This window comes from Pristiophorus japonicus, chromosome 10 (genome assembly GCF_044704955.1).
Source record: "Pristiophorus japonicus isolate sPriJap1 chromosome 10, sPriJap1.hap1, whole genome shotgun sequence".
Classification (NCBI taxonomy): Eukaryota; Metazoa; Chordata; class Chondrichthyes; family Pristiophoridae; genus Pristiophorus; species Pristiophorus japonicus.
In genome coordinates, this window is record NC_091986.1 from 164,066,444 (window position 1) to 164,093,918 (window position 27,475).

The 27,475-nt window shown below is 46.6% G+C and overlaps 2 protein-coding genes across 3 annotated transcripts in view; one reads left to right on the plus strand and one right to left on the minus strand.

The window, feature by feature from the left end:
• Nucleotides 1-27,475, plus strand: part of rpl21 (ribosomal protein L21) — a 397,861-nt gene that overhangs the window by 255,540 nt on the left and 114,846 nt on the right. The window lies entirely within an intron of this gene.
• Nucleotides 17,888-27,475, minus strand: part of usp12a (ubiquitin specific peptidase 12a) — a 59,292-nt gene continuing 49,704 nt past the window's right edge. The window contains exons 8-9 of the mRNA XM_070891542.1: nt 22,415-22,493; nt 17,888-20,592 (exon numbers count right to left, since the gene is read on the minus strand). Coding sequence (XP_070747643.1) covers nt 20,491-20,592; nt 22,415-22,493 — 181 coding nt within the window. The 3' untranslated portion in view covers nt 17,888-20,490. The remainder of the gene's footprint in view (nt 20,593-22,414; nt 22,494-27,475) is intronic.

Here is a 27,475-nt window from a genome sequence, read left to right on the forward strand (position 1 = left end):
TCAGCCATGGAGGAGGCAGCCTGACACTGTTGTGGCTGCAAGGGCTGCTCGTCAGAGACTCATCGCGCATCGATTCTAGTGAATGACTCAAGAGGTGCCGAATGGCCAGCCTATTCACCTGGTGATCTGTAGAAGAGATCGCGCACCACCCTCCGAGCCTCCATGTATATAAATCGCAACACAGGAATGTGATAATTCCAAATAATGTTTATTAACTACAAAAAAGTGTGCCGTAAAGAAGCACAACAGAAAGCCATCATAAACAGCAAATGTTAATAAAACAAGACCCTTTCAAACACCATCACCCACATCCAAGTGCAATTTTTTACATGCCTTCAAATTGCAACAAGGTCGACATCTCTGGCCACTATCGCATAATTGTTTAGTGGGTGGCACTAATTTCCTACCCCTCCCCTTTTCCCCCCTCCCACGCCTATTGCTCCTCCTCAATGGGGTCTCAGTGCCTGCAACAAGGCTGCTTGAAAGTTGCTCTGTTGGCGTTGCGGACACAACTGACGGCCTAGCAGCACGTCCCTGACCAGCTCGGGCCCTGGAAAGCTCAACTGCGAACTGCACCACCTCAGTCAGCATGGGCAGCAGCACTCTGGGCTGGATAGGTTGCAGAGAGCGATATGTGCAAAGGCGGAATGATGTCATCCTGAGAGAGGGCATCACATTCCATCAGGCCCTACATGCTGCTACTCCCCCAGAGCAGAGCCTGAACATCTGGAGCAATCTGGGTGAGCACAGATTGCTGCCCTGCTTTGGCACCGTTAGGTCCCTGTTGGACTGATGGAGCCCCAGACATGATGGCAGCGGTCAGTGCTTGCGTGGCATCAAGTTGACTATGCAGTAGGACAGACTGCACTGCAGCACAGCACAGAGTTGATTGATGTCACCATGCACTGACGACATGACAGAATGCAGGCCTTTTGTGGCTTCGGCTTGGTGTTCGATGGCTACTGCCATGTCAGCCATAGCCCATGCCATCATGTCTGGGACCCCATGGTCACGTGTAGCTTCCAACATTCATTGGTATCTACCAAGAAGGGGCTCGATGGGCTGCTGAGAGGCAAGTGCAAAAGTTGAGGTGGATTCATCCATCCTCACACCAAATGCATCGGGACTCTCGGGCACCCTTGCCAATGCACCCAACAGATCGCTGTGCATCCACAATTATTGTCTTGCGACAATCTGCAACTAGCCTCCTCATCAGAGTGCTGCTGACCATCACTCAGGTGAGCACTCACCCTCCGGGGAGCTGCCCCCTGGGTTTTCCCTCCCCCATAGCGTTGCTGCAGGCCACTGGGTCCCAGAGCATCACTCACCTCTAACTCCCCAAACAGTTCTTCCTCCACTGAGGTGCTGGCCCCACTCTCTGAGGCCGCTGCCTCCTCACTAACTGCCAGAGACGTGTCCTCCGCCTCCTCCTCCATCGCTGGCACTGAACGGCTGATGTACAGACTGCTAGGTGTCTGGTTCATCATCTGAAAGCACAACGCGAGAGAAGAGTGGTTACCTGCAGGGGAGTGGTGCAGGACTGGGAAAGGTATGAAACGCCAGTCTCATGGAAAGTGGTGAAGGATTGTGGTGTTAGGGATAAGTGGCCTACTAGAGGATGCAAAGGTCCTCAACATACCATCACTGTCCTAAGGGGGCTCGGCCTCATCAACCGCCACCGCGCCCACTTGTTCGCCCATCAGGGCCGAGATGCATTCCTCTACCGCACTGAGGGGTTGCAGGTTAGGGTTCCGTCCTCCGGTCCGCATTTGTTCCCTTCGGTTATTCACTAGCTTAGCCTGCAAGATTAAACAGAACGTCAGCGTTAGTGCCCTTCTATCCATCTGTCTGAAGTGCCTCACATAGTTGAGTACATGTTACTGTGTATGAGAGTCTTCACAGGTCGATGTAATTTTGAATAACTGCGTGCACTTGTTGTGGAAATGCTGGAATTAGGGGGCCAACACCTAACAGTTACTGTGAGGCTATCGTCTTCCACACACATATGAAGACTGAGGATGTAACAAGATGATGGGTGGATCTCAACAACAGAGTAGGAAGGTTAACAGTGCATGCCGGTCCTTGGAGTGTGTGAGGCTGCAAATGCGAACCTTGCATCTGGCCTCAGCCACATAGAGCATGGGGTCAGACACATTCTGATTGAGCAGAGACTGCGCATTGAGCTCAGAGCATAGCATGCTCAGGGTAATGTAAAATATATTCACTCTCACCACCCGCATTATGTCGTTCCACTTCTTCCTACATTGGGTGGCTGTCCTGGGCACAATGTTTGTAACAGAAAAGCTTTGCACGACTTTCCCCCATAATCTCCAAAAGGTCTGTGGCTGTGGCTTCCTGCCCGTCTCGGTCCACAGCAAATCACGTCGCCTCTCTAGTGTATAAAGGAGTGCATCCCCCACGGCGGTGTCGGAGAACTGTTGAGTGTGCTGACGAGCTGCCGCATCTGTCATCTTCCCCCTCTGAGTAAGAGCACGTAGGAAGTGATTATAAGCACGAGGCAGTGCTGTGCCCCATCACCGCCTGAAGTGAATCCAGATGGTGCCAGTATGTCTGTGGCGCAGTTACAAATGCTGATTACCGCCTGGCTGTTATCGCCCCACTTACCGCCTCGAGAGTAGCGCATAACGCCTGATTTACCACTCCAATCCCCTCTTCAGGCGGAAAAACTGAATTTCGCAGTTGGTAGCGATAATTACCGCCTTGTGATAAAATCACAGACTAGGCAGTGTCACCGCCTTAAAATCGGCAGTACCGAATTTCGACCTCATAGTTCTCGTTTGAAGAAAGACATTGCTTGTGACAACGTAGATGCAATATAAATGGCTGTGATGCCAGGAACATAAAGGATTATGCCAATAAAGCAATTTCTGTAATGCAAAAAGAGGATAGACAGATTGCTCTGCCTCAAAAGTGGGTATATCATTGGCCCAGATTTTGGATCAAGGAATAAATTGGACAACAACATCAGACATCCGCACATGCGCAGTTAAACGCAGAAATCAGGAAGTTACTGTCCGAGTTGCCCTGTTCCTCCAGAAGCTTTGCTACTCAGATACCTCACCGAGAGACTCGGCATCAAACACATGAAGGCCGTGAAGTTGCTGTACTTAACCACTGGATACCCATTAAACATGGCAGAAAAAGTTAAAGCTTGTCTATTCAAGTGTGAGTGAATTTTTAATGCCATAAGTCTTAATTACTGCCAAACCTCCCTGGCGCTGAAAATTTACTTTTCAAAGTGTGGGGTCTTATTTCTTCAGATTTTCATTAGTATTGGAGATTTAAAAAAATGTAAAAATTAAAATAAAATATTATTGTTTTTCTGTTTCTTTTATTTCTCTCTCTCTTAATCCCATCTTTCTTTGCCTCTATATTTTGTTTTCAGTACATGATTTTATATTGAATTAAATATTCTAATTTACACTTCCTGGCTTAGACTCTGTTTGGCTCAGTAAGAATTCTTCAACTGATTTGTTGAGGAGACACTTTTACTTGCCTTGGTCACACCGTCCCAAATCCACTGTCGAGGGCACTGCTGTGTATCAGACTCCCGATGACTCTAAGTTGCCATGCAAAAGCCCATGGAAACACTGTGGGCAGCTGTAAGCATAATGAACAGTGAGTGCTGTCCGATCACCGCTGACCACAAAATCCGGGCCATTATTTTTTTTAATCAGCTGGAAAATATTACAATAAGTTTTAAGAGGTCTGTAAGAAATATAGAACATAGAAACATAGAAATTTACAGCGCAGAAGGAGGCCATTTCGGCCCATCGTGTCTGTGCCGGCCGACAAAGAGCCGCACGGCCCTCGGTCAGCAGCCCTGAAGGTTAACATAAGAACATAAGAAATAGGAGCAGGAGTAGGCCATACGGCCCCTCAAGCCTGCTCCGCCATTTAATACGATCATGGCTGATCTGATCATGGACTCAGGTCCACTTCCCTGCCCGCTCCCCATAACCCCTTATTCCCTTATCGGTTAAGAAGCTGTCTATCTCTGTCTTAAATTTATTCAATGTCCCAGCTTCCACAGTTCTCTGAGGCAGAGAATTCCACAGATTTACAACCCTCTAAGAGAAGAAATTCCTCCTCATCTCAGTTTTAAATGGGCGGCCCCTTATTCTAAAATTATGCCCTCTAGTTCTAGTCTCCACTATCAGTGGAAACATCCTCTCTGCACCCCTCATAATCTTATACGTTTTGATAAGATCATCGCTCATTCTTCTGAATTCCAATGAGTAGAGGCCCAACCTCCTCAACCTTTCCTCATGAGGCAACCCCCTCATCCCCGGAAACAACCTAGTGAACCTACTCTGAACTGCCTCCAAGGCAAGTATATCCTTTCGTAAATATGGAAACCAAAACTATACGCAGTATTCCAGGTGTGACCTCACCAATACCCTGTATAACTGTAGCAAGACTTCCCTGCTTTATATTCCATCTCCTTTGCAATAAAGGCCAAGATTTCATTGGCCTTCCTGATCACTTGCTGTACCTGCATACTAACCTTTTGTGTTTCATGCACAAGTACCCCCAGGTCCCACTGTACTGCACCACTTTGCAGCAGGTTACATATGAACAATGAACAATGACGGAAAGATAAAGAGCACCTAGCCCAACCAGTCCGCCCCACACAACTGCAACACCCCTTGCATCAAAACATTCTACACTCCACCCCAACCAGAGCCATGTGATCTTCTGGGAGAGGCAAAAACCAGATAAAAACCCAAGCCAATTTTAGGGGAAAAAAATCTGGGAAAATTCCCCTCCGACCCATCCAGGCGATCAAAACTAGGCCAGGAGATCACCCTGGGCATATTTGATTCCCTGCAGTACTTACCATCATATCTGCGCCGGCCAACAAGAGGTTATCCAGTCTAATCCCAATTACCAGTTTAAAGTGCCGTAACCTGCAGGGTTACAGACCTAAAGTGCCCATTCAACCATCTTTTAAATGTGGTGAGGATTTCTGCCTCTACCACTCTTCCGGGCAGTGAGTTCCAGATCCCCACAACCCTCTGCAAAATGAAGCACCCCTCCCCCTCAAATCCCCTCTGAGCCTTCCACCAACCACCTTAAAACTATGCCCCCTGGTAATAGATCACTCCACCAACAGAAATAGGCCCTTGCTGTCCACTATATCCAGACTCCTCAATATTTTGTACATCTCAATGAGGTCTCCTCTCAATCTCCTCTGTTCCAATGAGAACAAACCCAGCCTATCCAATCTGTCCTCATAACTAAGATTCTCCATTCCAGGTAGCATCCTAGTAAATCTACTTTGCACCCTCTCTGGTGCAATCATGTCCTTCCTATATTACGGTGACCAGAACTGCACACAGTACTCCAGCTGTGGCCTAACCAAAGTTTTATACAATTTAAGCATAACCTCCCTGCTCTTGTATTCTATGCCTCGGCCAATAAAGGCAAGCATTCCATATGCCTTCTTAACCACCTGGCCTGCTACTTTCAGGGATCTGTGGACCAAATGTTTTTTTTTTTGTTTTAATTGCCGGTGTTTTAAGTGTCCCCCTCCCTTTTGTAGGGGGAACTTGTAGAAAAAAATATATATATGATTTTAGTGCCCAAAAAAAAAACTTTAAAAAAAACCAAACAAAAAAAAATACAAAAATCAAAAAAAAAGGGCCTTGTAAATGTTTGGTGCGTTCCCCAGATTGGGGGGACACGATTTAATGTTTTCGTTTCCCCCAAAAGAGTTCTGTGGACCAATGGTGGAGCTTTGGAGGCATGGCCTATTCAGTTGGAGCTGTGCTGCTGTGAGAGAAGGAACTCCCTGCTTAGCTCCTGCCTGGAAAGCCTGGAGTGAGCCCTGAGACCAGCCCAGGAAGAGGAGGAGGGGGCTTTCTACATTCTAATCCATCCAGAGGGAGAGGAGGAGAGCAGAAAACTCAACAACTTTAATACTGCTACAGAGAGTTGGAGAGAGGGGAAAAATAAACAACTATCCAGTGTGGAAGGAGGGAGAAACTTCATCAACTAAAGGTGGGTGTGTTTTGGTGCATTCCCCGAAATACTTTGTTGTATCGGTGGGGGGAGGAAAGAAGATATCACGAGGGCCGGAACATCGCGGGGGGTGTGTGTGTGTGGAAGTGTGTGTGGGGGTCTTGCTTACAGCTAGGTCCCACACACCACTGAAGCACCCCTCCCCCATTGCCTAGCCTGGGATAGCTGGAGCTACCTGGCTGAAGAATCTTTAATTACCCTATTTTACATCGTTTGGAGTGAGTGCCTGGGGGCTCCAGCTACCCCAGGTGAAGACATCATCTCCCCCCACCCGAAGACCATCTACAAAGACTGTGTTTTTTTTGCCATCTGGGGAGTGCACCCCAAGAAACACCCACCCATCGCTGTGAGGGGAGACCTGCCCTCGCAGCTTCCCTCTTTCCCACCCCCCCTTCTCTCTTTCTCTCTCTCTCTGTCTCTCCCCTCTCTCTCTGAGAGCCCTTTCCTCCTAATTTGGAAATAAGACATTTAAGACAACTGAGCAGAGGGAGCAAGGCCCCTCCCCAATTGTCAACTAGGGGAGAGGTGTGCCTCTTTTAGAGCTCCCTCTGTTCAAACACCAACGAGGCCATTTAAGACCATTAAGGCCTGTGACTTTGGGGTAGGTGTGGCCCTTAAAGGGACCCCGTGATGGCGACCCCATCCACGCCGGTGGCAGGGTCAGCAAAGACATATGCGCAGACGGCATCCACATCCACGGCGCCTCCTGCACCTCCTGCTGCCCTGCCACCGTTCAGACTCATAACAAAGAAACACGGGGTCAAGAGCTACACTCATCCCACAATGACCATCGAGGAGTGCGTGCGGGCGATGGCTGGGGTAGTCGGCCCCTCGGCCATTGTCGCAGCCTCCAAGATTTCTGGGAAGGTTGTATTCTTCCTGGGGTCGGAGCGGGCGGTGTCCCTGGCCCTTGAAAAGGGGCTCACGGTGGGCGGGACGTTCCTGCCGGTGGACCCTCTCGAGGCCACCGCGCAGAGGGTCATCATTTCAAACGTCCCGCCCTTTGTTCCCGCTGAGCTCCTCCTCCCTCACCTACACCAACTGGGTGAGGTAAGGTCGGGGATCAACCCCATACCGCTCGGCCTCAGGGAGAACAGCCTGCGCCATGTGTTCTCCTTCCGCCGCCAGCTCTTTGTCCGGCTGGCGCGGGAGGAGACGACAGAGGGCAATTTTAATGTGGTGCTCGAGGGGACTGCCTACCGCGTCTTCTGGACGTCGGACGGCGTGCGGTGCCATGCCTGTAGGGAGGTGGGGCACGTTCGCAAGAACTGCCCCGCCTCCAAGGCCGCCAAACCACCGAAGGCGGCCAAGGCTGGCACCGCCGCCACCCCTACCCCTAGTTGCATCCGCGTGCCGGGAGCCGTAGGTGCGCGGGCATCGTCGGGGGCCTTTGTTTTCACGGCCTCCGGCGGGGGGGAGGGAGAGCGTCCGATCGGAAGGAAGGCACGGAAGAAGGCGAAACATCTCGAGGTGGGTCCCCTCAGTGCGCCAGATAATTTGACCACCGCGCTCAGCCCAACCCCGTCACCGGCGAGCGCGGGGTGCCCCGAGCCCGTGCCCGAGCCCTTGACCAATATCACAGAGGGGTTCGGGCGCGGGCAAGATAAGAAAAAGGGGGGAGTGGAGCGGGAGGCCTCGGCAGACATGGAGGTCTCCCTGCCTCCACGCCCCCCCAGGAACAAAAGGAGGCGCCGCTCCAATGAGGCGGAGGGGGAACAACATCCCTCCGCGGAGGAGTCGGTGCCCGCCGCGTGTCCCGCATCCCCCACCAACGCCCCCAAACTGCACCGTAGGCGAGAGGAGTCTGTCCCCGGGGAGGGTGGGACAGTCGAGGCTGCCCAGCCTCTGCCTCCCGGGGATGGCATGGAAGATCTGCCTGTTGTGGGGGGCGTGGGGCCAGCGGAGGAATGCGTTGCCGCCGGGTCGAGCGTCCCGGGGACTGAGGCGGGCGGGGCCGAAAAGGCTGAACCTGAGCCCGCCCAGCTAATAACCAACTTCCCCCGGAAGTCGCTCAGCCCGGAAGAAACGGAAAATATGAACAATTTTAACGATTCTGTACACGCTGGGCCGGGGGGTGGCGGCGGGGAGGGAGAAGAACACCAACCCTCGCCCCCTACTTTGGAGCTGGGGTACTTGGAGGACCTGGAGAATTTCCTAAACCAGGTCTCTCCGAGTTCCCCGGTTCCTGGGGCAGAGGGGGAACCCCTTCCGCTGTTACTTCCTGACCCAGCACCAATTCTAAAAGAGCCCAGTGGGGACTCCTCTGTCGACGATCCTGGGGGTGGGATCGGGGCGGAGCCAGGGCCGGATGGAGCGGCCGGGCTGTTTGCCGTACCTCGTGCGGTCGACGGGCCGGCTGCTGGCGACGACCTCCCGGAGGGGGACGGGGACTCGGTGGGGGATGCGGGAGAAGATCTCGAGTCCATCGCCAGTGAGGCGGTGGATCTCCTCGTGCCCGCCGCTGAGTCCCCCCTCATTCCCGTACAGGAACTCCAGGACTTTTTGGTCCAGAGCCAGGGTCGCCACAACCGAGCCCATCTGGCCCGGGAAAGATGGTCCGAGCCGGGGCTGCTCGTCGCGTCCGTCCGCGCCGCCGCTAAAACCATGGCCGCGGGCAGGCCCTTATCAAAGGCGCAAGGCCTTGAGCTGCGCCGGCTCAAAAGGTTCCTCGCTGGGCTGCTGAGGGAGTGAAGGTCAACAAACAACTCCACTCCCCCCCCACAATAGGTTAGGTAGAGGTTGCACTATGCTTTTGTCATGAAGATAACCATAGCCAGCCTCAACATCAACGGCGGCAGAGAGGCACACCGTAGATTTAACAATTTTTCGCTCCTGCGGGAGGGGAAATATGCAGTGTGCTTCCTGCAAGAAACCCACACCGTTCCGGGAGACGAAGCCACGTGGCTCCTGGAATGGCAAGGAGAGGTCCGCATGAGCCACCTCACTACCACTTCTTGTGGGGTGGCCATCTTGTTGGCCCCGCATTTTCAGCCGGAGATCTTGGGGGTCGAGGAGCCCATGCCAGGCCGCTTGCTGCACATCACGGTTCGCCTGGGGGACGTGCCGCTCCATCTCGTGAACGTGTACGCCCCTCAGCCCGGCCCGCGGCAAACGCGCTTCTTCGAAGAAGTGTCCGCTCTTCTTGGTTCCGTCGACGTCGGCGACTGCATTGTCCTCGGGGGGGATTTTAACTGCACCCTCGAGGCGAGGGACCGCTCCGGTGCCCCGCAGAGCATGACGGCGATGGAGAAGTTGAGGGACCTGATCGGGTCCTTCGACTTGGTGGACGTCTGGCAAAATCTCCATCCCGACTCCAGCGCCTTTACTTGAGTGAGGCCTGGAGTAGGATGGTCCAGAGTCGACCGCCTTTACGTGTCTCGGGCGTACGTTTCCTGCGTCCCGGCGGCCTCCATGCGGCCGGTGCCGTGTTCGGACCACCACCTGGTGTGGGCGGAGCTCGCTTCGCTCCGCGCGAGGACGGGGTCCGCGTACTGGCATTTTAACAACCAGCTGCTGGAGGACGTGCGGTTCCAGGACTCGTTCCGTCATTTCTGGGCCGACTGGAGAAGGAAGCAGGTGGGCTTCCCCTCCTTGAGGCTATGGTGGGACGTGGGCAAGGCTCACGTCTGCGTCTTCTGTCAAGAGTACGCGAGGGGGTCGACCAAGAGGCGGGCGGCCAGGGTCGGGCGCCTAGAAAAAGAGGTGCTCGACCTGGAGTCCCATCTCGGTCAAGTCGTCGAGGACCCGGCCCTGCGGATGGTGTACGAAGCGAAGAAGGCCGCGCTGAAGGACCTGCAGCTCATCGGGTCCCGATGCGCATTCGTGAGGTCGCGGATCCGGTTCCTGCGGGATCTGGACCGCGGCTCCCCCTTCTTCTGCTCGCTGGAAAAAAGACAGAGTGTCCGTAAGCAGCTCTTGACGCTGCTGGCCGACGACGGCTCTCTCGTCTCGGATCCGGAGGGCGTCAACAACAGGGCCCGTGAATATTACGGGGCTCTGTTCTCTCCGGAGCCATCCAGCGAGGAAGTGCGTAGAGTTTTGTGGGAGGACCTGCTGAAGGTCGGCCCGGAGGGCGCCGAAAATTTGGAAGCTCCGCTAAGCCTGGCGGAGCTGACCGGTGCCCTCGCCCGGCTCTCGAGGGGAAAAGCCCCGGGGCTGGACGGGCTGACCGTGGAGTTCCACAGGGCATTCTGGGATGTCCTGGGGGGGCGACTACGCGCGGGTCCTGGGGGAAAGTTTGGCAACCGGGGAGATGCCCCTCTCTTGGCGCAGGGCAGTCATCGTCCTGCTGCCTAAGAAGGGCGATCTCCGCCTCCTTAAGAACTGGCGCCCGGTCTCCCTCCTCAGCACGGACTACAAAATCTTCGCCAGGGCGATGTCTGCTCGCCTTGGCGCCGTGCTGGACCACATGATCCACCCCGACCAGTCCTACACGGTCCCGGGCCGGACAATCCACGATAACATCCATCTGGTCCGGGACCTCATCCATCATTCCCAGGAGGCTGGTCTGTCGGTCGCCTTCCTATCTCTCGACCAAGAGAAGGCGTTCGACAGGGTGGATCATGACTATCTGTTCGGGACTCTGCGCGCTTTCGGGTTCGGGACGCATTTCGTCGCCCGGATCCGACTTTTGTACGCCGCCGCGGAGTGTCTGATTAAGGTTAACGGGTCCTTGACGGCGCCCCTTCGCTTTGGGAGAGGGGTGCACCAGGGATGCCCCATGTCCGGCCAGTTATATGCCATCTGCGTGGAGCCTTTCCTGCGCCTCCTGCGGACGAGGTTGACGGGACTGGCTCTGCAAGGGCCACGCGTGGAGGTCGTCCTCTCGGCTTACGCCGATGATATGCTCCTCGCGGTAGAGGATCCTGCTGACCTGCGGAGGATGTGTGAGTGCCAGGAGATTCACTTGGCCGCATCCTCTTCCAGGATCAACTGGGAGAAATGTTCCGGACTCCTGGTGGGTCAGTGGCGGGTGGACTCCTGCCGGAGGAGCTCAGGCCTTTTGCCTGGAGCACAACCCATCTCCTCTATCTGGGAGTCTACCTTAGCCCCAACGAGGGAGCCTGGCCGGCGAACTGGCAAGAGCTGGAGGCCAAGGTCGCCGCTCGCCTAGGGCGCTGGACAGGACTGCTCCGAGTGCTGTCCTACAGGGGTCGAGCGCTAGTCATAAACCAGCTGGTGGCCGCCATGGTGTGGTACCGGCTGGTCACTTTGACCCCTCCCCCTGCATTTGTCACCAAGATACAGAAGAAGCTGGTGGACTTCTGGAACAACAGGAAGCACTGGGTCTCTGCCGCGGTCTTGAGTCTCCCGCTTGGGGAGGACGATCAGTCGTTGGTGTGCGTCAGCACCCAGCGTGCGACTTTCTGTCTTCAGACCCTGCAGAGATACCTTTACGTCGAGCCCCATCCTAGGTGGCGTGCTCTGGCGACGTATTTCTTCCGCCAGCAGCACGGCCTCAACTACGACACACAGCTCCTGTTTGTGAGCTTGGGGGGCGTCAGGGCCGCCTTCCAGGAGCTGCCTGTCTTTTACAAGGAACTCACCAGGGTCTGGAACAAAGTCTCCACCAAGCGCAGCTCTCCACCGGCTGGAGTGGCGGCTATCCTGCAGGAGCCGCTGCTCGGGAATCCGTACCTCCACGACCGAGATTTTAGGTGGCGGTCGGACGAGAGGGCTGTGGCTGGTGAGGTGACCAGGGTCAGGGGCCTGCTCGATGGCGGAGGAGCGGGCTGGATGGCACCAGACACGCTGGCGCGGCGCCTAAATTCCGCCAACGTCCGCCGCGCGGCCAATGCCATCGAGTCGCTAAAAACAGCTCTGGGCCCTGACTCCGTTAGGTGCATCGAGGAGGCTCAAGCACATGGGGAGATCCCGTCCGAACTGACCCCCGTCCGGACGGAATTCCTCATCGGCGCCAAACCCCGGAACCTCCCTCGGGAGCCGGCGCCTCACAACTTGAGCCGCCTCGAGGAAATCCCCTCCGTGCCTTTCAGTTCTGCGTGGAGGGGTTTCCTGTACGGGCTGCTCCTGCACACTCTCAACTTTGCCATCCTCGCCTGCCGTCCGGACACGCCATGGCGTACCATCTTGCCGTCCGGAGGAGGCGAGGGTCCCCGATGGAGGGCACTCTACGCGGGAGTCCTCCCAGTATTTATCGGGGACTTGGCCTGGAGGGTGGTGCACGGAGCAGTCCTGTGCAATAAATTTTTAAGCCGGTTCACGGGCTCCCAGGCCGCCTGCAATTTCTGCGGTCTGGAAGAGTCCGTGTTCCATGTTTTTACCGAATGCACGAGGTTGCAGCCCCTGTTTTATTATTTAAAGGGGCTGCTCCTGAAATTCTGGCTGCACTTCAGTCCCACACTCCTGATCGTTGGGCACCCTGTGCGGAGGGGAGCGGGTAGGTCCGAGGGCCTCCTCGTAGGACTGCTCCTGGGCACGGCCAAGGGTGCCATCAGCCGGTCCAGGCAGCGGGCGGTCGAGGGGGTCGTTCAGCCTGACTGCCTGCCTCTCTTCCGCGTGTACATCCAGGCCAGGGTGTTCTTGGAGATGGAGCACGCGGTGTCCATCAGTACGCTCGCGGCCTTCCGCGAGAGGTGGGCGCCGGAGGGACTGGAGTGCATCATCACGCCCGGCAACCAAATTTTAATTTGATTTTATGTTTTAAGGTTTAATTTGTTTTAATTGCCGGTGTTTTTAGTGTCCCCCTCCCCTTTTATAGGGGGCACTTGGAGGGAAAAATATGATTTTAGTGCCAAAAAAAACTTTAAAAAAAAACAAAAATAAAACAAAAAAAACACCCAAAAAAAGGGCCTTGGAAATGTTTGGTGCGCCCCCCAGATCGGGGGAACACGATTTAATGATTTAATGTTTTAATTTTCTCCCAAAAAAGAGTTCTGTGGACAAGCACTCCAAGGTCCTTTTGTTCATCTACACTATTAAGTGGCCTATCACTTAATGTATACACTCTTTCCTTATTAGCCCTCCCCAAGTGCATTACCTCACATTTCTCCGAATTAAATTGCATTTGCCACTGCTCTGCCCAGCTGACCAGTAGATTGATATCCTCCGACAGCCCATGACTTTCCTCTTCATTATCAACCACACAACCAATTTTAGTGTCATCTACAAACTTCTTAATCATACTCCCTATATTGAAATCTAAATCGTTGATATATACCACAAAAAGCAAGGGATCCAGTACTGAGCCCTGCAGAATCCCACTGGAAACATCCTTCCAGTCACAAAAACATCCATCAACCATTACCCTTTGCTTCCTACCTCTCTAAGCCAATTTTGGATCCAACTTGCCACTTTGCCCTGGATCCAATGGGCTTTAACCTTTGTGACCAGTCTACCATGTGGGACCTTATCAAAAGCTTTGCTAAAGTCCATATACACTACATCGTATACACTACCCTCATTGACCCCCTTGGTTACCTCCTCAAAAAATTCAATCAGGTTAGTCAAACACGATCTTCCCTTAACAAATCTGTGCTGACTGTCCCTAATTAATCCTTGCCTTTCCAAATGCAGATTTATCCTGTCTTTCAGAATTTTTTCCAATAATTTTCCCACCACTGAGGTTAGGCTGGCAGGCCTGTAATTACTCAGCCTGTCCTTTTCTCCCTTGTTAAACAAGGGTATCACATTAGCAGTCCTCCAATCCTCCAGCACCATGCCCAAATCCAAAGAGGATGGGAAAATGATGGTCAAGGCCTCTGCTATTTCCTCTTTTACTTCACTGAACAGCCTAGGATGCATTTCACCTGGGTCTGGGGACTTAACTACTTTCAAAGCTGCTACCCCTTAATACTTCCTCGAACACTATGTTTATTTCATCCAGAATATCACACTCCTCCTCGGTAGCATTATCTGCATTGCCTCTTTCCTAGAATTATTTAGTGTTAAAATATTGCCCTTATGCCATTTATTCAATTGTTAATTATTGCCTCCTTGCTGGTGGTATGAGCAAGATATAAAAAATAATTAGTGAGTGGAAACCTGCAAGCTACCTTGCTGTGGCACAGAATGGTGCACAATAGATTGTGTCACTGCACCATCCTCCATCACCAATATTGCAGTAAGTGATTAAGTGTTTCTCCAACTGTACATTATCTGGCTCAGCCAGTTATTATTGCATATTTTTCATATTTAGACAGAGTCTCTATGTAGATTACCACTTTTAATTTGCTGTGGAGTAAAAGTAATTGGAGTGCAGCAGTGTTAGAAATTCTTGGTGAGGTCATCTTACATCACTTCAGCTTGACACCTCATTAACTCCAATGCTTAAACAGTGATCAGAAGACTGGACTTCATATAGGCATTTTTAATCTTGCTACAGTGGTGCTTTAAAAAAAGTTTTAAGAAAGCAGATGCTTCTACCCAACTCTCAGAAGCAATTTCAGGTAGGCCTGTAAATGGGCTAGCAACCAGCAATATGCAAATTGGGGTTTTATGCCAGTTATAGGACCCCTATTGCAAATACAAATGGGCGAGCACTGTAATACAGCTTCCCCTAGTGGACTACCACTCCACCTAGTGTACAACTGTGGTAATGCAACTACCACTGTAAATAATAAAGGATCATGTGGCAAAGTCACATAATGACAGTTTTCTGTATTGGAGCCATCTTGTGTAGTGTGTGTTTATTAGTGACGTCGTAAGAATATATCACATTGGCGATGAGGATAGGATTTCTGGACGCCCTAGCTGAAATTTTTGTTGATGGATTATCCTGCCAACCGACGAGAGATTTTGTTTCTTTGTTTTGCAGAACAGCTAAAAATCCAAGGTAGATTTCAAACACACTTGGCTGAACTGCCAGAGTCCAGATGTCCGCACCTATGGAAATAATAGGGCGCTTGGATGAGTTCCATGACGACCGAGACACTTTCGGAACATATGTGGAGCGACTTGAAATATTTTTCACTGCGACTAGTATCATCGAAGTCCCCGATGAAGAAAACCGTAACCGGGTGGTTTTAGAAAGGAAATGGGCTATTTTCTTGACTGAAGCAGATAGTCTTATTACAAGTAGAGTACCAGTAGCAATTCAGCAAATCCTACATCAGATGTACTAGAAACAAGTCCAAGAGAAAATCAAAATTTAAGTCCGAGTCAGGCAGACAGACAACAGTCTGAAGTCAGAGAGAGTCCAAATGTAAATCAAGGGTTGCCTTTGGAGAAAAACTCTCCTCAGAATATTTAATTGGGCCCAGGAAGAGCAGGAGTGCCACAAAAAAACTCTGGCTCCAGAATTCCTCCTCCCCCGCACCCCCCCCTCCCCCCCAGCCGCCTTAACCAGATTTTCCCTCAAATGCATGCGTTGCACCAGCTCTCAAATAGCCTGCACCCAGATGTCGCTTGCAACATTGCACAGAGACATACAGAAGAGACGGAAGGAGGCAGGGCTTAAAGAGTAAAAGTGGCAGACACAGATACAAACACACAAAGTGTGCAAGAGCTATGCAGAGACAGAAATAAATATGGAGAAGGGGAAAAACTATTGGGAAAGATCCATAGAAACAATTAAAGGAAAAGACAAGTTTCGTTTGTCCAGTGTAGCCATGAATGTTCAACTTTATATGCAACAAATGGGGTGAAATTGATCTTGGCATGCAACAAATGGGGTGAAATTGATCTTGGCCAGTGGCACATAACAGGCAATAGCAAATCAGCAGCCCATTTTACTCCCTGTCTAACTTCCATTGGCCAAGACCAATTTCACCCCATGTGTTACATATTAAATTGAACATTCATGGCAGTGCACTGGACTAAAGAAAATGGTGTCTTTATTCCTTTCATGGTTTCTATGGGGCTTTCCCAGTAAGGTTCTCCTCTGTCTCTCCATAATTATGTAGCAGTCTGTGTGACTCTCACATTTTCTCATTATACTATTTGTATCTGTGTCTCTGATTCCTCCATCAATATTTAATAAGAACATAATAGGAGCAGGAGTAGGCCATACAGCCCCTCGCGCCTGCTCCGCCATTTAATACGATCATGGCTGATCCGATCATGGACTCATCTCCACTTCCCTGCCTGCTCCCCATAACCCCTCATTCCCTAATCGTTTAATTTTTTCCATCTAAATGCATTTTGAGTGAGTCAATTGGTTCAACAAACCATGATGGCTAAATGTTTACATATAGTTTTCCATTATAAAATTGAAGTACTTCATTGGCTGTAAAGCTCCGAGACGTCTGGTGATCGTGAAAGGCTCTATATAAATGCAAGTCTTTCTTTCTATATAGAATCCGGTTAATGTTTACAAATTTAAGTTTACATTATAAATACCTAGATTTTAAATCTTTTATCTGCACACCCCCTGTTCGGTCAACCTTTTCCAGTATAAATTCCTATGTCCACATTTATTATGAAGTCTTGTTGGACTGTAATTACATCCTCCCTCCCTACCAAGTGGAGACACCACAGCACCATCAACTGATGGGAGGGTGTAACAACATGGCAGGTTTTCATTATAAATGTGAATATAGGATATAATAGAAATATAAAAATAAGGATGTATGACTTTAAAATGGTGACTGAATTACACCTGCACACCTGATCCAATTATTGCTGCAGTCTAAAACCATCGACAGAAAGACCACATTTGACTGCCCGTGTGCATTGCCAAGCAAGATCAACTTGTAATGTATTAAAGCCTTGACATTTTTTCATTCTAAATTCCAATGTTCACATTTAGAACAAAAATTGCCAATATAAACTTGACATTTTCTAATTACTCAGTGCCCACCACCCCAAGAGAGGCACTACAACACTATCACTGGCAGGAGGGTGTAATTTCAGCACATGTTCAGATAAATAGTTCCATTATAAATGTCGACATAGGGATTTATAATGGAAATGGGGAAAAAAACTGAAAATATGACAAAAAAATGGGGACTGAATTACAGCTGTGTGCTCTAGTCTAATTAGCTCCTGCCCTATAACTGCTTCACCGAGAGACTATTTGGTCTTGATTTCCACGTGCACCGACAGGTGGTCAACTCGTTCACAATAAGAAGTGTTATAACAGATAAGATTTGTGGACAGGAAGTGCGCGGTATATGCAATGTTTTTTTTATTTTTATATATATATTACATTATACATTAGGTGACTCACTGCAAGCAACACCATGAGATCTGCTAGTATATGCCAAAGCAATAATAGATTTAAGCATTGAGCATTAAGCTGTGTATGCTATAGAACTTTGACAATGGATGCAATTCCATATTGATTTTTCCTCTGAATATGAAGTCACAGAGATCTTGGAAATATACATCTTAGTCCCATTGTTGTTAATAAGTCATTTGACAAAAATAAGTTCTTTTTGACAACCACGATAAAATGTAAAAGTAACTAACGCTGGTGCTGAGCGAGTATCTAAAGTAGGGGTTAAACAAAACAGAACCTACAAAATATTTCTGTGTCAAATTTAATGCAATTAGAGTTAAAAAGGTTTACTTCAAGAATAATCTGTGTAATTACCACAGAGTTAAACATAAAATTCAAGCACTCCTTAGGCCTGTAAATTATCTTTTTTTATTTCTGTAAGACAAAAACATAATTAAACAACAGGCTGTCTCAAGTAACCCCTTAAATACACCTAAAAATCAGTATCAAAAGTGCAACAATTTATAATTTAGAGTAATTTTTCAATATATATACATACAATATTATGCTATCAAAGAACATACTTTTTTCTGTAGAAATTTCTGACCCAATATACAAAATATTCGGCTGCTGTGTCCCAAAGAACTTCTTGACATAAAGACATGAATCAGTTCCATTATTTACTGGTTACTTCCCCTGCCCCCCCCCCCACCCCACCTCCCCATTACCCTGATTCCTGATCGCTAAAATGCAATTTTGTAGCATTTAAAATATCCAAAATTATCAAACTATGCACCATTTGACTGCTGCACAATAACCAAATCAATTCCTAATATTCACTAAAATCCACACCCAAAAACATTTCTTTTTACAAAATCCGAGCATAACAGGAACAAATGCATAATGCTGCAATATTCTAACGATATCTCACTCGGCCACTGATTATTTTGTTTTTTATATGATTGAAGCTTTCTTTTTTTAAAACTATAGCAACTATTAAGTATATATCCTTCCAAACATGAAAGTGGGGAGGTGGAGAAGAGGCAAAAAAAAACATTCAACAGAATGTACATGGCTTCTCTATTCCTGAATCCCAAGGTGTGTTTTAATGCAGGGGATACAAGGGAATTGATTAAAGCACTATAGGGAAAGCCTAACAGCTTCAATAAAAAAAACTATTTTGAAAAAAATATTTTGGGCACTTAAGCTATCTACTTAGAAGCAATCAGTCTGAACCCCTGCCCCTACAAGTTTATACCTTGCCCCAATAACATGATACTATTCCCATTTTTTTTTAAACCTATGAAGGTAAATGATAAGGGTTAAATGGCATCAAATGTTAAGACCACAGCATTTCCTGAGCCAACAAGTCAAAAATCATTATTCTAAAAGCTACAGAATGTTCTCTGATGAATTAAAGTTTGTTTTAGCAGCAGATAGACATTCTTCACAGGATTTCAAAGTATTGATATGAAGTACTGTACAAGAGAAAGGTGGCAAAGTTCTCCACCTGGTTTATTCAGAACAGTGATTCTGGTCTTAAACCCTACTTTAAAGTTTATGCAGGCCACTTTAAAATTCATTTTGCCAGAGTCTACTATATTGATCTATATCACCAGTCAGCATGGATGCTCAGATTCTGTTGAATTGAAGTGCAGCCAATCTTCCTCCCATTTACACATCGCTGCTTTAAACCAGGACAATTAATCAGACTCTATCAAATCTTAACGTCAGAGGCATGAGTTGGTGTGCAGCACGAGGAGGTGGCAAGCAAGGATTCATAAAATTACATCAGTTTGATTCAAATTAATTACCCAATTTTAAATTAATATGGGGAGGTAGGAAGTTTTAAACAAAACTGCCAAAGTAATTCATGAATACCATATGAACAGTGTGCTTTGATTCCCATAAACAGAAATGCAAAACAAATCCGAATGTACACATGGTGTGTAAACAGGGGCTTGAGATATTACATTCATCTGTGACTGTGAGTTCAACTAAGTGCATGGGAACACAGACCATATTTTTCAGGCAAATATTCAGTTACTTCAATTACTATATTGAAGTGTGCTGGATCAGGTTAGCAATGCAGACACAACAATGCAAGAGAAATTCTAAGATGTTACAACAAAGTATAATTATATTGTACATAATAGTGAGCAACCAAAGATTTACAGGAACTGAAATGGTTTATAAAGAAATTAATGAATCTTAAAATGTGTAAATCACATTATTTATATACTATATACACACACACAACAGAAAATAATTAGTGCACACTCCAATATGGCAGAACAGTAGGGTGTTTCACTCTAGCGAGACATTTAAAATATGGTCTATTTACTTTTTCATGATGTTATACTGTATATGCATCGAGTCAAAAAACAAATTGGAATTACTTTTTATAACATTTTGCCACTTTACAGTTTCTCTGGGATAACAAAAATACTTTACAAAACATATTTAATTCTTTGACACTAACAAATTGTTTCACTGTTGTATTTACAAGGCTCTACAACTCTTTGCCTGCCATTGCTCATGCCCTGCATTTAACATCTACTCATATTTGATGCTTCTTGTACATTAGATAACTTTCCTGCAATCAGCACCAGATTTTTTGTGAATAAAGAGTGCCAATGTGTGAACAGATGGTGAAACAAAATAAATACTTGAATTTAATGCAAGTCTGCTGGAATTGTACATATTTAACCTTGTGGAAATTGAAAGAAGACACAATTGCAGGGCTAGATGTCAGTCAAATAGGTTCCTAAGAGGTATAGAAACCTTACATAATATACAATGTCATGTTCCTCTTTGGTGGGAAATTTTGCTCAAATGTGTCAATATCAACAGTCATTGTTTTTGGTCATTTACTTTAAAGGAAAAAAAAATCTAATCCCAGTTGTACCCAAATATCAGGATGTAAAAATGACATAACTTAAAATGCCAACAGGATGAGCCAACATCAGTTCACTTTGGTTTCATACATATGCATTTAGCATACATCACTTTCACTTATGTCAATTTGAGCTCTGGAACTGACATCACAGCATCAGCTCAATGCCATTTACACAAGCGTCCCTTATACACAGCTGCTACAGCTTTATTTCAATGTGATTTCACAATGAGTAAAACTGCTTTGTTTACATGGATATTTTTGCTTTGCCATTACAATTAGTATTACTCTAGTGTGACCCAAGCTCCGCAAACAAGACTATAAGTTCTCATCTTCTGTTTCTTTTGCATGATCTCAGTGCCTTGTTTCTGCAAGGGTGAGCATTGGGAAGTGAATGAGGTGGAACTGTTCTCCTGCACTCTGGATCCATTTAATCCCTGGACTGGTAGAAAAGGATATAACCAGACTCGGAGTTCTTTGAGATATCGGACGTCAATCCATAGAACTCTTCGATGGCTTGTGCATCTATTTTCTGCGCAGTAGACAACAAACATTGTTAACAATGGAGAAAAGGGGCCACAGAATCTTCTTCAATTCTAATAGCTCTGTCTACCAAACAAAGTGCAATTATGATCCTGAATGTCTCACAAGAAAGTCAAAGATTTTGTCCAAGTAGTAAACATTCTGCAAATTAAATACAGAACTACCTATGTACATGTCTTAGTGTCAAAAGTCCTCTCTTACTATAGCTGGGTAACAACCTACCCTATGGGGTGGGGAATTCTCTAATTAACAAGTCAATGGGGGTGAAATTAATCTTTGGCGATAGCACAAAAGGGCGATAGCAAATTAGCAGCCCGTTCACACTGACTGGACAGAGTTGTTGAATAAACACTCCAATGTTAGCAAACCAGCTGTTGTGCCTAGCGCTTTAAGAGTTTATTCACCAAAGTATCCCAACAGTATGTACAGTCCAGATGATAACCACACTGTAACCAGTTATGTCATTTCTCTGGAGGTTCCACAGATCTCCCGAATTGTTGGCAGGAGACCAGGAGAACCACTATGGAATTTAGGGGCAAATATTTGAGAAGTACAAATAATATGCATTAAACAAAGTTTTTTTTAAAATAATTGCTGGGATCACTTAAGGGAACTTGGTAAAAAATGTGTACAATGTAGTTTATTAGGAACATAGGAATACGAGTAGGCCATTCAGCCCTCAAGCCTGTTGCGCTATTCAAATATCTCAACTCCATTTACCCACCTATTATCTATATCCCTTGATACCCTGTACTAAAGGAAACAATTTTTTTGTAAATCACTAAAAATAAAGATAAAATAGAAGCAATGATTGAATACAACAGGACCTACATTTCAATATCAACACTGTGATCTTTACTCAAACAAAATTTAATTGATGTATTGCTCATTTTGTTATAACAGAATTACAAGTGGAGTATACTATACTGAAGTAAACTGCATCACAGTTCCAAAATATTACACAGAAAAGTAAAGCTACACTTCCTTTTGTGCCTCAGTCTCGCCTTGCTGCTGTGCTATATGCTAATAAACTGCTGGCTAGAGGCTTTCCTGTGAGACATTCAGGATCAGAATCCCCTCCCCATGTGACATCATGAATCTCCAGTGGATATTCTGCGTCTACCCATTTCTAAAATATAACAACGGCCACAGTAACAAGGGACATCTAAAAAGACAACAGTCAAACAGATGTTTAACATTTAAGAATTATGAAGTATTTCAGCAGAATATAAAACTTTTAAAAAAAACAGGCATCTTACAATCTTTTCTCCATCTTCCCTCACTTCAGAATAAAAACAAAATGTTATGATTCCAACACAAACAAGGGATCACTTATAAATGCACTATATACATTCCTGCCAGAGATGAGAAATTCTGACAAGTTTTGTTTACTGTTCCAAATTTAACTTTCAAGTGAGGTTAGAACTATGCTTTGAATGGTTGCCAGACCACAGAAAAGCTGCACTTATTCAATTCAGCTACTTCCACCTCAGAACAATTTAAAACAAAAAAAGAGAAACTTTTTTTTTAAACTGGAGGGGTACATAGAATCATACAGCACAGAAGGAAGCCATTCGTCCCATTGTGCCTATGCTGGCTCTCTGAAAGAGCTACCAATTAGTCCCACTCCTCGGCTCTTACTGCTGCAAATCTTTCCTTTTTAAGTATACTGTATATCTAATTCCCTTTTGAAAGTTATTATTGAATCTGCATCTACCACCCTTAATAGTTTACAGCTTTCATTAAAACAATTTTAGAAAACAAAGTTTAATAGTATTAAATAACTTAAATTCAGTAATAACTTCAAATACCTCTACTATATCGTCATCGAACAGCAACCAAAAGTCATGGCTTTTTACTATTGCAATGTAATGCCCTCGGTTAGGACCACTAAACAAAAGAAACAGTTAGCATTAGCACAAAAGTTCCTTTCAATATTTTTGTAGCATCAGATAAATTTCTTACCAACAAAAAGGATTGACAAGAGTTGCAACAAAATTCTAGCCACTGAAGATGAAATTGCCTATCCATCATTTTCTGTGGGGGTCTTTTCACTCTGCTCATATTACATTTTGCCCAAAATCTGGCAAGGAGCCAGTGTATAATGATCCACAATTCACAGCTCTAATCAGCTTTGCACAAAAAAATAATTGCCGTGAAGGATATTTTCAATTCTCAGAAGACGGCTGCTGACTGTATAATATACAGACAACATACATTGTACTTAACAATATTAGATTATGGGTAGTCATAAAAGGCTCCAATAGGTTTCAATCTAGTTCTCAGCTAATAAAGAACTAATTTGCAGTATTGCCACTCGGCTTATTTTGTAAACTGGTATCAATATGCTGTAAGGAAATGATGCTTTAAAGTGGTTTCAAAGTGTTTTGTGATATTCTAAGTTCATCATCTAAAATTGCTCACACTTCTATCGGCTTCAGATCAGTACCCAGCAGTACTTCACCAGTGTGTTACAAAGCTAAAAATGTTCTCTTTAGATACAACCCAGCTTTGGAAATATAATATCTATAACCCTATAAAGTGCTTTCAAACTTTGAATGATTATATTACAAAAATTTCTTATTCATCATTACACTATACTGAATTATTAGTGGGCTGGAGTGGGGCAGGGTGTGCAGGAGAACATCTACAGTACTGCCGCAGGAAAATTTCACACAAATTTCATACATCCAACATTACGCTTTACTAAAGGCCTAGCAACATTACTGCTTTGGGATCCTGGCCGAGTTGTTTTAGTTACTGAAATTACTATAATTCAAAAATATACATATGTTTTTCTAAGAGACAATATATGAACACGCTTTTTCAATACAAATACTTTCCAAAAGATGATTTTTTAAAAAATGATTGATTCACTACACTTCTCCATACCACAGTAGTTAATTTCAATTTGTAAGAAAGCTCCTCAGCACTTTCGCCATTTACATTAAAAAGAAAGAAAATGGTAAACAAGTCAATTAATTAAGTTGTGTTTTGAATAAGCTTTTCGGAACTACAAAATAATGGCCCTGCATTTGCGGTTGGAGGCATCCCGCGTGGAAATGACTCCGGTTTTGCAAGTAAAATGCCCGCATATTTGGTGATCCAGAGGTATGGAGAGTCACGATCCTGGGCCTCTCCGGGTACCCACAGGTAGAGGCCGACATATTCCAGGGGCGCAGGCGATTTTGCAAGTGCTCCTGGGATCACGTGGGCCAGCCCAACCAATAACAGAAGGGAATCCCAATTCATGCTTATGGGGATTCCATATGTATGGAATGAACGGGAATACCCCAGAAAATACATCTACACAGCAACTAAACAAAAACATATTACATATATAAAATTAATTAAAATGCCATTTAATTAAATACTTAAAACAAAGATTTAATTTTTTGAGACATAAATTTAAATGTTTTAAAGGGGCTAAAAATAAATGTATCTTATTGCACAGGTTTTTTTTAAATGTAAAAATGATTAAAAAAACATTTTTTAAAATGTCAAACTCTTACGCTGGTAAAAGCAGGCCTTGCGCCTCCTTTTACCAGAGACAAGAATCTCACGGGCTTTTGCTGGGCAGAAGTTGGGCAAATAGCCCAACTCTCTGCCCGCGGATGCCCTTTTCCAGGGAATGCGTTGGATCTGTCAAGATAACAAGTTCCCGGTTTTTGCCAGAACTTGCCACAAATTACGGCCCAATATACTTTCAATTACTTCAGATCTGATTGAGCAGGTTCTGGATCCCGTATATAAAAGCAAAATACTGTGGATGCTTGAAATCTGAAATAAAAACAGAAAATGCTGGAAATACTCAGCAGATCCGGGAGCATCTGTGGAGAGAGAAACTAACGTTTCAGGTCGTTGACCTTTCTGACAATCTGAAACTATGGGCCCCAAGTTTCCACAAGAAAAAAAACGGGCTCCCCTCCGAGCTGGGCGCCCGTTTTTCGCGCCTAAAAAAATCCTCGGTATTCTCCACCTACTTACAGGTCCTCTGGCCCTCGGCGCAGTCAGCACGAGCTGTGGGGGGGCGGAGCCAGGTCCCGGCGCTGAAAACAGTGCCGGGACCTCTGCACATGCGCGCTACAGTCGGCACGCAAGTGCAGTAGCTCCAGGCGCCGAACTGTGTGGGAGGGGCCCGAAGCACGCAGCCCCCAGCCCTGGCCCAATGGCCTCACTGGGGCTGCGTGAATGAGGCTCCTCCCACGGCCAGCTCCTGCTCCCCGCCCAACCAGACCCGACACTCGCTCCCCCCCCCGCCGACCAGACCCGACCCGACACCCGCTCCCTCCCCCTCCCCGCACCGACCCGACACCCGCTCCCTCCCCCCCCCCGCACCGACCCGAGACCCGCTCCCCCCCCCCCCCCCCGACCAGGGACCCGACAGCCGCTCTCCCACCCCGACCCGAGAACCGCTCCCCCCCCCCCCCCCCCCGGACTGACCCGACCCGCGCTTCTGTTCCCCGACACCCTCTCTCTCTCTCTCCTCTCCCCCCCGAAGATGGTTTATTTAATCTTTTCTTTGCTTATAAATGTATATTCAGGTTGGATTTATTTGTATAATATTTGTAGAAGTATAAATAAGGATTTATTGTCCAATTTAATGAGTTCCCTCCCCCCCACCTCGTTCTGGGCGCCTAATTTGTAACCTGCGCCTGATTTTTTAATGTGTAGAACAGGTTTTTTCAGTTCTACAAAAATCTTCACTTGCTCCATTCTACTTTAGTTTGGAGTACATTTTCACTGTGGAAACTTTTAAATCAGGCGTCAGTGGCCGGACACGCCCCCTTTTGAAGAAAAAATTCTGTTCTAAACTAGAACTGTTCTACCTGACTAGAACTGCAGAAAAAAAAATGTGGAGAATTGCGATTTCTAAAATATTCCGTTCTCCACCAGTTGCTCCTAAAAATCAGGCGCGAATCATGTGGAAACTTGGACCCATTAACTCAGTTTCTCTCTCCACAGATGCTGCCTGATCTGTCGAGTATTTCCAGCATTTTGTGTTTTTATTCTGGATTACCTATACTGATTCACAATGCTGCAGGGAAATCCTGAGTGCATTGCTCATTGCCCTGTCTGGAGCAGCAGTCAGGTTTGCCTGCAACAACAGGAGTTGGGAACTTCCACAGGTGACCCATGATCCTCATGAATGACTTGAAAGATATAACATTATAGTATTCATTTAACTTACTTGGACAAGTATGAGTTTACAAAAGTGGTCCTTCGATAGGTGCATCAAAAATCTCTCTCCATATTGCATTAATTGTAAAAATTGTAATTTCTGAAAGCACTTTACCCAAATAAAGTCATACTCATGTAAAATTTTATATATCTCATGTCCGGGTGTACTTCCTGGCAACTTTTGCCATTTTAAATTCCTATGTCGACATTTATAATGGAAAATACCTATGTAATCTTTTCACACTAATTATACCCTCCCCCGATGCAATGGAGGTTCTGCATCAAGACTAGGGAAAAAGTGTAATTACAGCATGACGAGGTTACATAGGTAGTTTCGATTAGAAGTAGGGCCTTCCATAGTTGTGCTAAATTCCAGGTTCTCCCCTGTACAATGCTGCGAGTTTAAAGGACCCCATGCTACCAAACCGGAAGGACCGGATCCAATGTCCTAGGAGGAGTGTTTGCGAGTGCTATGGGGAGGGTTTAAACTAATAAGGGAGACAGAGGGAAGTAAAATGGGGGCATAAGCAAAAGGAGATAAGGAAAAGTGGGGGGGGCAGAGAAATCAAAGGCAAAAATCAAAAAAAGGCCACATTACAACATAATTCTAAAAGGACAAAGAGTGTTAAAAAAACAAGCCTGAAGGCTCGGTGTCTCAATGCGAGGAGCATTTGTAATAAGGTGGATGAATTAACTGCGCAGATAGCTGTTAACAGATATGATGTAATTGGGATTACGGAGACATGGCTCCAGGGTGACCAAGGCTGGAAGCTCAACATCCAAGGGTATTCAATATTCAGGAAGGATAGACAGAAAGGAAAAGGAGGTGGGGTAGCGTTGCTGGTTAAAGAGGAGATTAACGCAATAGTAAGGAAGGACATGAGCGTGGATGAGGTGGAATCTGTATGGGTAGAGCTGCGGAACACGAAAGGGCAGAAAACGCTAGTGGGAGTTGTATACAGACCACCAAACAGTAGTAGTGAGGTTGGGGATGGCATCAAACAGGAAATTAGGGATGCTTGCAATAAAGGTACAGTAGTTATCATGGGTGACTTTAATCTGCATACAGATTGGGCTAAACAAACTGGTAGCAATATGGTGGAGGAGGATTTCCTGGAGTGTATAAGGGATGGTTTTCTAGACCAATATGTCGAGGAACCAACTAGAGAGCACTCCATTCTAGACTGAGTGCTGTGTAACGAGAGAGGATTAATTAGCAATCTTGTTGTGCAAGGCCCCTTGGGGAAGATGACCATAATATGCTTGAATTCTTCATTAAGAATTGGATTGAGAACTGGTCGGCAGACAGGAAGCAAAGAATAGGAGTAAATGGGTATTTTTCAGAATGGCAGGCAGTGACTAGTGGGGTACTGCAAGGTTCTGTGCTGGGGCCCCAGCTGTTTACACTGTACATTAATGATTTAGACGAGGGGATTAAATGTAGTATCTCCAAATTTGCGGATGACACTAAGTTGGGTGGCAGTGTGAGCTGTGAGGAGGATGCTATGAGGCTGCAGAGCGACTTGGATAGGTTAGGTGAGTGGGCAAATGCATGGCAGATGAAGTATAATGTGGATAAATGTGAGGTTATCCACTTTGGTGGTAAAAACAGAGAGACAGACTATTATCTGAATGGTGACAGATTAGGAAAAGGGGAGGTACAACGAGACCTGGGTGTCATGGTACATCAG